The sequence below is a fragment of the Rhododendron vialii genome, chromosome 10a (genome assembly GCF_030253575.1).
Source record: "Rhododendron vialii isolate Sample 1 chromosome 10a, ASM3025357v1".
Lineage (NCBI taxonomy): Eukaryota > Viridiplantae > Streptophyta > Magnoliopsida > Ericales > Ericaceae > Rhododendron > Rhododendron vialii.
The window spans coordinates 541,038-551,921 of NC_080566.1; the positions used below are offsets into that span (position 1 = coordinate 541,038).

The 10,884-nt window shown below is 37.7% G+C and overlaps 1 protein-coding gene across 1 annotated transcript; it reads left to right on the forward strand.

Annotated features, from left to right (window-relative positions):
- The first annotated feature begins 2,876 nt into the window (after positions 1–2,876).
- Positions 2,877–9,843, forward strand: LOC131304034 (uncharacterized). The gene is made up of 4 exons (XM_058331130.1): positions 2,877–3,155; positions 3,519–3,721; positions 8,705–8,934; positions 9,417–9,843. The coding sequence occupies exons 1-4, from the start codon at positions 3,064–3,066 to the stop codon at positions 9,693–9,695; spliced, it is 804 nt and encodes a 267-aa protein (XP_058187113.1). The 5' UTR covers positions 2,877–3,063; the 3' UTR covers positions 9,696–9,843.
- Positions 9,844–10,884: the final 1,041 nt, after the last annotated feature.

A 10,884-nucleotide genomic window follows, 5' to 3' on the forward strand; every position in this document is an offset into this window, starting at 1 on the left:
TAGTAGTAGTAATAATTAATGGAGTACTAATGCAAGATTGGTTTGTGAAACATGATAAGTCCTATTCCTATACCAACCAAATGTGAAAAAGGAAATTAACCCGATCGACCCCGATAGATGAGATGATGCTGCTTGCTTCTAAATAAAAACCATTTCTTTCTTTCTTTCATTCTAACCACTCACCTTTTGTCCTTCGCTGCTATCACAATACTCGAAACAAAACACAACATTGATATTCCCACGCGCAGTATTTAACATTATTATATATATACTAGTAGAAAAGTAGTATTGCAAAGATTAAAATGCAGTCAATGAGGCATGAAAAACTCGTTTCTGCTTTCTGCCCATCAAAACCCAACTAAACAACCTACTAACCCGGCCAAGGGTTGGGTTCGGTTGGTCTTGGGGTTGAGACTTAGCAGCAGTTTGCACCCACCTAAAGTTTCATAGTCGATTATTCTTGTCAATGATTCTTCGAGTAACCTCATTCTTTACGCGTGTAAAAAGGGCTGTGGAATGAACTTTAAGAATTAATTTGCGGTACACGAAAACTAGCATGCATGCGTTCGACATAAATATTCTACATTATAAAATAATAATAATAATAATAATTAACAGTGACAATAGGAGGGAATTGAAACCCCCCCCCACCAAAGCCCAGCTAGCAGACGAGTGATATTTGAATGATGATAGGAACTACAAGGTGACAAATCTTGCCACAAATGATCATAAAAATACTGTAAATAAATAAATCTTGCTGGATGAATTGGAAAGTGACGTGACAGAAGGGCACGGACGAATAACAACTCCTAGTTTATTTATTTTTCCAAAAAACAAAAGAAAGATTTTAAGAGTTAAAAGATCCTTTCAGTATCCTCAAATATTTAAGGACCGGACCGAGCGGATGATTTCGGGCGACCACCTTATTAGATAACAAGGGTTAATGGATAATATTTTTACTATTTATACAATTATCTTGCTTTTTAAAATAGATAGAGATGCAATATATGCAGTTATAATTATAGACGACAATATCTTAGCAATTGAATAGATTGATTGGAAGTATTTATAGTAATTTTAGTTGGTTTACGCTATTTGCATGTATTGGAAAAATTAAAAACGCCTTTTTTTTCCCACTATGGAATTAGCCTAACGAGTTTAGTGGCTATTGTTATAGTTGGATGCAATTATTGAAATATGTAGCTACGGATGATCAATGGGTATTGAAAATTACTATGCTTAGGCTTAAGGTAAATAGTACAAACGGTTCTCCTTTTTTGTTCTGCAGCTACTATATAGATAGAGGATCACATGTCATATATAGCTACATACCCAACTCTAAGAACTGAAATCAATGGATATTATAGTATCTAAGGTATAGCCTATTTTATAAGGCTTGATGACAATCTACCTTCTTTTTTTTATCCAACGCTATTACCTTCAAGATGTATAGACATCGGGAGCTGTTATCTTCAACTCACTTAATATTATTGAAAGAGTAGTAATCCTAACTATATAGCCAATAAGGTTATAATAGTACCGGTTCATTTTCCATGACCCGATTCTTCTTTTTTAAATTAGGTTTGATGGATATCTAGGATATAGGAAAATCGAGACATTAATATAGAGTTTTTCCATGACACTTTATGTTTCTATATTTAGGTGTGTCCTTTTTTATGAAATTTTTGGTATATTATTAGTAACATGGGTTGGGTTGAATTTGTTTTTTTCGATGGAGTTATTTTATACTTAATACGGAGTATTTTTTTTTTTTTCCCCATGGGTGGGTCTTTACATGGTCCTCGTTGCCCCCTTCGACATTTTCCACTTGCCTCCGTGTGATCCTCTATGATTCTGACCCCAGTGCAGAAACACGTGAAAACAAACATTTCAAATGCCAGCCAGTGAAAGAGATATTTAATGGATCCGGATCCGGAGGAGACAATCCTGGTCTAGACCATCCATTAATAAATTCAATAGTTTGAATTTTTTCATAACCCTTTACTGTAAGAGTAAGAGTTTAAAATAATACATCCAAACCATTAATTACAACAAATGAACGATCTCAATCTAGGTTGTCTCTTCCGGTTCAAAACATAACCGGAGCCGGATGTCCATATTTATTGGTGGGAAAACGAGGGGTGTTGATAAGGCATTGTGACCACCACATGCAGCAATAAGAGTGGAGACAAGACTCAACCAAACACCTAATTTTAGTTCAGACTTTGTAGTTTATTTTCTATTGCTCGTAATTAGTTCTATTGAAATTGCAATTTCATTTTTTTTTTTTTTTGTCATTTTCATTGTCTCCGCAGATGAGGGAACAACTTTTATCATGCATCCCACGTTTGTGGAATGTGAAAATTTTCGGTTCTGTAATTCTGTTTAAACGAACTTATCAAAAAGTGCAAATATATATATAGGCTTTTGTATACCGGAGTACTTTTTTAACTACAATAGAACTCACACAAATGCGTGCGATGATAAACCCTCTCGAAAAAAAAAGAACAAAACGATGTACCAAATTAATGTAGAACCTTCATAAAGATATACCCATGAAATGAGTCTTACCAACATTACGCTACAATTTTGATAGTAATTAATTGCACCAAGATAAGTTTTAGCGGATTTGTGTTTTTGGTAATTCAACATTTTACAATTTTTTTTCATTTAAAAGAACCTGAAAATTAAAATTCAATCCCACATACAGTAAGTAAGCACAAAAATTAATCAACTGAGAACAAAACAAAACAAATTATATATGTAGGTCATGAAAAGACAACTAAATTTGTTGAGCATATTAAATTGCACTTTAATGCTGTCACATGCAGGTGCATAAAAATATTTTTATAGGAGTACTATTCAACCAGCTAATAGGAGTACTACAGTAATTGAAACTGCAAAACCTTACCCCTCCCTCCCTCCCTCCCTCCCTCCCAGTCCATACATATCTACACTCTATAAATACATCTCTCTCTCTCTCTCTTCTCATAAAATTCACAACCGTTGAGCTTTCCTTCTTCAATCTTCAATCAAGTACTACTAATAAGTTGCGATCGAAAAATGGAAAATCCTGGAAAGAAGGTTTTGCTCACTTCCAGTGGGGATGAGATTTCTCTCAACATTGCCCGCCATCTAGCAAATCGTGGTTGCAGGTCTCTCTCTCTCTCTCCATATACATACCAACATACTCTAGACTCTCTTGTTTATTTTCTCCTTCTCTCTTTATCTCACCTCTCTTTAAAAATCGAAATATATGCATGAATTTGGGTCTCAGTGTTACGCCGAGTTTGTACGGTAGAGAGCAGTCTGCGTAATCTTGAAAACAGTCTGTGTAATCTTGACCTTTCTAAAGTATTCTTCGTTGTTCAGATTTATTAAAAGCTCTGACCGGTTAGAGTCTATTTTTAACCCGTCGGAGTCTCACTACAATTCCGGATTTGAATTGCACGGTGGTGGGGTGGGTGTGTGTGCCCGGTCGCGGGTCGTGTCTAATCTCTATCTGTGCGATTGATTAGGTTGGTTCTGATGGGGAACGAGAGCAGTATAAGGAGAGCCGCTGAGAAGATTATGGACTCCACGAACGGTGTCGTCGTTGGGGTGGAAGTGGTTGGATTGGACATGGAAGAGGACAAAGAGGCTGTCTATGATGAAGCGGTCGATAAGGCGTGCAAGATTCTCGGGAATCTCGACGCTCTTGTCCATTGCTATGCTTACGAAGGTAACGTTCTTAAATTGTGTACGTAGTATTATTGTTTAGTGTTTCTAATCCCTTGACGGATAATACTCTTTGTCCCACTTTGTTGTCCTTTCTTTAAATTTTTGATATTTCAAATTATTTGTTCAATTTAGAGTTTGGGCTATACAAGGTTTATTATTGACCCTTCTCTTTTAAGAAAAAATGTTTATTATAGAATGTGCACACTAATTTAATGCTTAAAGAATGAGGGGTATTCTTAAAAAATAAAACTTTTTCAATAGTAGTAATAAATACGTTCCCTTAAAAGGTTGGAAAAAATTGAAATTCTAAAAATGGATAAAACAATTGGGACGGATGGAGTGGTAATTCATAGTGTTTGGACACTTGGTGAATTTGGAAAAATTTTAATGGCGCAAGTAAAAGGGAAACATTTGGAAGAATGAGCCGGGAAATTCCGTCATTGAATTGAGAAAGAGGTGGGCAATTTACTTGCAAGAGGAAAAGGACTGGGATGATACGGTTAGTAGCTAGGATTGACGAGGGCTTGTTTGATTTGGTCGAACAGGCATACTACTATTTGTAAGTGGTTGACTGCTTCAGTGGTGAGGTTTTTTATTCTCGTAAGTCATATTCTCCTCCTTCAAGTTTCTTAGGATAATATAAATTAAATTTAACGAATGATTAAAAAAAAAAAAAAGACATACTACTACTCAATTTGGGTCGGTAGATATTTATATCTGTTGTAGTATCCCCTCAACCGTTTTATTAGTAAGCAGTTAGTATTTATTAGGGTGGGTTCCAGAACTCAAAAAAAAACCGGGTTTTGTTCGTTTAATATATTTACTTTGTTTTTCAATCATTATCCTATATCTTTCTCCAATCATTATCCTATTTCTCCAATTATTAATTTCATTTCTCTCTCTATCTCTCTCCAATCATTACCCCTCCCTCCAATCATTACCCTATTTCTCTCTCCACCCAGTACCAAAACTAAAATATCCAAAGTTACTAAACGAACAAAGCCAGGGGCTTATTGAAATCTAAAAATATGTACTATGAATCTTGTTTGAAAGATCTCATTGAGATCTTTTATACAATGCAAAAAAAATTGAAAAATTATTTTTTATTTATATTATTTTTAAATTTAAAAATATGAAATAAACTGCTTATTTTATAAGAAGATTTCGGAACCGGGCCTTGCAGTACTTGTTCGTCTTATCGTTTCATTTTATAAATAGGCAATGATTGTTCCTTAGCAACTTACGTTGGTGTAGGGCCCACATGCAATTTGAGAGCTGTGATATAAAATGGGCCATCTTACATGCTATCCTTAGGGGTGCAAACAATCCGAGCCGCTCGCAAGCGGCTCGAAGCTCGGCTCGATAACGGCTCGGCTCGGCTTGGTTCGAGACACAAACAAACGAGCTCGAGCTAAAATGTTGGGCTCGTTTCATAAACGAGCCGAGCTCGAGCTCGTCGAAACTCGGCTCGAATTGGCTCGCGAGCCCAACTATATTATATATATATATATATATATATATATATATATATGTTTCATAAACGAGCCGAGTGAGCCGAGCTCGAGCTCTGTAAATATATATATTTATATATATATATATATATTTGTTTCATAAACGAGCCGAGCGAGTCGAGCTCGAGCTCTGTAAATACATCTCGAGCCGAGCTCGAGCTCGAGTCCTGCAGCTCGTCACGAGCTCGAGCCGAGTTCGAGCCAACTAAATTTTTGACGAGCCGAGCTCGAACACTCTAAAACTCGGCTCGGCTCGGCTCGTTTGCAGCCCTAGCTGTCCTTTCCTTACATTTAAAAGTGGGAGGTGGGCAGTGGTAAGTGGGCTCCATGCCATGCCATATGACCTTTTCACACACAAACAACTCTTCCATAGTGACAATCCTACGACTAGCAAAGCTCCGTTTGTTTGGCGCGTAAAATATTTTATCTATTTTTTAGTGTTTGGTTGTGTAAAAAATGAGTAAAATATTTTTTATTAATTGGATGAAAATGACTTACCCTTAAATCTTTCGTAAATTATTTTCCGAAATGAACTCGTTGTCTTCTACTGCAATTCTTACCGTTCAATGTATCGTCAATCATGACCCTCGTTCAAGAGTAGTGCTACATGTACCGACCTCCCTGGTACCGAAATCGTACCGCCGGCCGCCGGTGGGCCATCTCCGGCCACCGGACGGCCGATCCGAGCCGTCCAAAAATTTTAAAAAAAAAAAACGAGGGGGCCAACGCGGGAATCAACGGCATCCGAGGTGTGTAAGGTGCTTGATCCGAGCACCCTTTTTTCGTGTATATATGTATATTCCCGCGAATATACATATATACACGAAAAAAGGGTGCTCGGATCAAGCACCTTACACACCTCGGATGCCGTTGATTCCCGCGTTGGCCCCCTCGTTTTTTTTTTTTTAAATTTTTGGACGGATCGGATCGGCCGTCCGGTGGCCGGAGACGGCCCACCGGCGGCCGGCGGTACGATTTCGGTACCGGGAGGTCGGTACCAATATCATTTCTGCTCGTTCAATTCCAATATTCTCAAATTTCTCCATCATTTAAGCCCCTCTCTCTCTCTCTCTCTCTCTCTCTCTCTCTCTCTCTCCACTATTTTGTTAATTTCTGAAAATATTTTCAAGTGCCAACCAAATACCGAAAAATAAAAATTTGAAATTTATTTTTTGAAAAAATATTTTACATGGAAAATATTTTACATTGTAAAACATTTTACATAAAAACAAACGGAGCCTAAGTGTCAAATCTTTTTTGAGGAATAGTTAGTGTTAATTTTCGTTGGTGAATTTTAACCTGCCAAATTGTTTGGATCCCTTTTTTTCACTTTTCAAAAAACTCTCTCAAATTTTTTTAAAAGAAAAAATTAAAAAACAACCAGGTCCCTAAAAAATGCACCGAGAGAGAGAGAGAGAGAGAGAGAGAGAGAGAGAGAGAGCCCCTCCATGGCGACCACACCGGTAAGGCCTACAGCAACGACCAATGCCGAGGCCTACACCAACCACACCGGTTAGGCTAAGATGGGAAGAAAATAGGGCGGATAGATTTAGAGAGAGAGAGAGAGCTGTAGGTGAGATTTGCAGAGAGAGAGAGAAGAAGAGAGGGTTGTTTTTCTTGTATGTGGAAGGGAGACGACGATGAGACAAGGTTAGATGAAGAAGAGTAAATTTAAAAGTTATTAGGAGAGGTGAACGTTGGAAACTACTGGGGAAAGGGGGATCGAAAACTGGGGATGGACATCGTGTCGTGTCGTGTTTGTGTCAGAATTCTCCAACCCCTAACCTAACCTGTTTAGCTTTTTGCGTCCTAGTGTTGTGTTATATTCGTGGTCCGTGTCAGAAATAGCCGACCATAACCCGCTAACTTCGTGTTCCGTTCGTGTCGTGTTATTGTGTCCTTTCATAAATTTCCACTATGCATCGTGTCGTGTCATCTCGTATTCGTGTCAAAATTCTCTCAACCTAATCCGACCTGTTTAGCTTTTTGTGTTATCGCGTTGTGTCATATTTGTATTCCGTGTCAGAAATAGCTGACCCTAACGCGCTTATTTAGTGTCGGGTTCGTGTCGTGTCAGAAGTTTTAAATATCGGCAATGCTGTCTCATTTTCAATGACACCCGCTGTTTATTGTATACAAACCAAACCACACCGCACCAAATTGAGCCTTCTGCCCCAATCAATTGGGGTTGGCTATATGAATCCTGTTGAAAATGTACAGCGCTGTAGTGTGAAAAGGAAAAGACATGAGATAAACTACATATAAGAACAACTCTTATTGCATCTGTTTCCACAAATAAGGCAACAATTTACCTGAATTCATGATGCTCTTTAGAGCATCCGCAATGATAATAATCAAAGTCAATAACCAAAATGTATTACGTCAGGATTTGATTATCCATTTAATCCATAATTAAACTTAACAACCTCTACCTCCACATTAGTTATTTTTGCATCCCTAACCAAAAAACCCCCACAATACACAATGCATATTTGTTCAATCGCAAATGAGTTTCAATCACGCACCTGACCACACCAAATTATTTGTCTCGATGAGACGATTCCAATGTGGGGTGTTTTTGAGTTATTGAGTTTTGAGTTTGGTTATTGATTTTTGGTTATTGGTAAAAGTTGTTAAGTTTGGTTATGGAATGAGTGAAATTTGATTATTTGCTAAAAGACTTGTAACTTTGCTTATTACAATGTGGAGTGTTTTTTGAGTATTATTGTTAAATTTGTTTATTACAATGGGGCATTGGGGATGCTCTTAAGGAACAAAATACAAATCACTTCCCTTAGCCATTTATTTTATTTCGTATTTTAGCTGACTTATGTTGGGTATTTGTGTTGGGATTTCGCGGAAGTTTGATGATACCCGCAACACACACATATTGAGATCCAATACTAAATAAGTATTATCACAAAGAAAAACAAAAGTGACACGAGAGATTTACTTGGTTTGGCTAAATACCGACCTACTCCACAGGAGACATCTGTTCTTTCACTATTTGAGAATAACAAGTATAAGAAAAACACACTGGGCTAAATCACATAACCCAAACCCCTTGTATGCTCACTCTCACCACCCAAAGAACAATTTACAATAGGATTATACCCACCCTATTATCTCTCACAAGCATACAAATCTTGTAATTTTTTTTCTCCTTACATTTTCTCTCTCTTCTCTCCAATACACTCCACCTTCAGTATATAACATACACATGCATATATAGGCAGCACTAGGAAATAAGAAACAAAAAACATTCAATTCCTAAACCACACGTATGATCTTCTCAAATCAGGCATGAGAAAAAAAACTAGCACCCCAAATCTTTGGCTGCTCAAAACTGCCACTTTGGTGGCTCATGTTGAAAGGGAGGTCCCATGGTGGGCCTCTCTCATTACTGGCAAAAATCCAACAATGTGTATTGTAGAGGGACGTGAGCTGATCTCTTGGTTGCTTTTTTGAAACAGGAAAGATGCAGGATCCTCTGCAGCTTGCTGAAGATGAGTTCAAAAAGATAGTTAAAATAAATTTCATGGCTGCATGGTATTTATTGAAGGCTGTTGGCAGAAGAATGCGTGATCACAAATCCGGGGGATCCATTGTATTTTTGAACTCACTAATTGGCGCTGAGAGAGGGTTGTATCAAGGAGCTGCTGCATATGGTTCATGTTTGGCAGGAGTACAACAATTAGTTAGAGTAAGTCAACTTCCAATTTACGTACTTTAACGTGTCCTCCTTTTACAACCTTTGTCATAACTCGGTGCTCATGTACATATTTCATAAGGGAGCTTAAGGATGGGACATGTATTGACAATTGACGTTAATATGCTATGATTTCTTGAATTTTGGGATGTGCCGTGGGACTTCAATTTGGAAATACTCAACCTTTTCCTTGTTATGCTGCTCGTGTTTTGTAATCGGGTTAATGACTTGGCTGTTACAGTCGGAAGCCCATCTACAAGAAATGCTCAGTGGGTTCAGTGAGGGATGCCTCCTTTGCATATATAACATTGTAAAGTAGCTTTCCACTCCACCTATGTCCTGATTAACGTACATATATCTGGTTTTGAGATGTTTTGCATATATTCGGTCACCGAAACATTGAAGCAGTTTAGAGTGTGAATTACCGAGTTAAAATTGTGGTTATTTTTCTTTTCTGATGTATATTTTATTTTCAGCTATCTTCTCTGGATATGGGGAAACACCAAATCAGGGTTAATGCCATTGCTCGTGGCTTGCACCTAAATGATGAGTATCCATTGTCAGTGGGGAAGGAAAGGGCAGAAAAATTGGTAAAGGAAGCAGCTCCACTCAACAGGTGGCTTGACGTAAGAAATGACCTGGCTTCGACTGTTATCTATCTAGTAAGTGACGGTTCACGTTACATGACTGGAACCACAATATTTGTTGATGGAGCTCAGTCAATTGTAAGGCCTCGGATGCGAGCTTACATGTAATTATAGGTGGTTTACTCATTTCTGAATATCGAAATAGGAGTCGAATCTTATGAAACCCAGGAGTTGAGATAAGTCTTGCTGAGATCACCATAAAACAATTAGTTTGTTCATTTGTTCAGATTCACAATAAAGCTGAATTCACTTTTTACTCTGTTGTTTCCTTGACTTCTCTGCGCCAGCATTCGTTGCAGTCATATTTTTGAATTCCAATGAAAGTTAAAATAGTTCAGAAATGTGAAGATTGCCTATTTTGATCATCATGATTGTATCGTGTATGGCTTTGAATGCCATTGCTTCTTGGCATGAGAGGAGATGCGGAGTCCCATTCTTTGTTGTTGGACTCTCTCATATGGAAGCAGAGTTGGAAGCAGAGTTCTTTGTTAAGTGATGTTGTATACAATAGTAAATCTTGATTGTTCTTAAATTCTTCTTGTGTTAAGTTGCTCCTATTTTCTGGCATTGGTGTGGTGAACTAGCTTTGGTACTGAATAGAATAGTTGTTGGAGGAGAGCTTGGGGAATAGTTTGAAGGGTCTGGCTAACGAGTGTTCTAAGAGCATTAGTAAAATGGTTGTACATTCCTCATATCGAATAGTACATTCCTCATATCGAATACCTTCATACCTTGTGTACAAACATTAGAAACATGTTAACAAGTGCACTTCTCTAGTTAACAATGCATGTGTTTAAAGGTTCTGCTTGGTAATAGGTATTGGCATTCTTGTGCAGGTTCCCGCACACAAGATTTTGGTTCCATTTCTCTTACCCGGTCTCATATTAACGAGTGTTCTAAGAGCATTGATTAAAATGATTTTACATCGCTTATATCAATTCATTGAATACCTTCATACCTTTTGTACAAACATTAGAAACATGTTAACAAGTGCACTGCCCTCATGCATTTAAAGGTTTTGCTGAATAGAGACTATTTCTATTCACTCTTATTAGCATTCTTGTGCAGGTTCCTGCATACAAGATTTTGGTTCCATTTCTCTCACCCGGTCTCATATTCTCGCTACATCACGTGATAAGTGTGTTTAGCTCTAATCGTGTGCTAGAGAGGGAGTTCGAGATGAGAGAATCTCCTCTATCTTTTCCGCCCAGAATTGTTTTTTTTACTGTGGTTAGGCATGCCTGATTTTTTATTTTTTGGATATTATGTGATTAATGTCTTTGAGCTTCTTCGATTT

Coding starts and splice junctions, on each gene's coding strand:
- LOC131304034 (XM_058331130.1), top strand. CDS start 3,064: ATGGAAAATCCTGGAAAGAAGGTTTTGCTCACTTCCAGTGGGGATGAG. Junction 3,156..3,518: donor CTAGCAAATCGTGGTTGCAG/GTCTCTCTCTCT, acceptor GCGATTGATTAG/GTTGGTTCTGATGGGGAACG. Junction 8,935..9,416: donor GAGTACAACAATTAGTTAGA/GTAAGTCAACTT, acceptor TTTTATTTTCAG/CTATCTTCTCTGGATATGGG.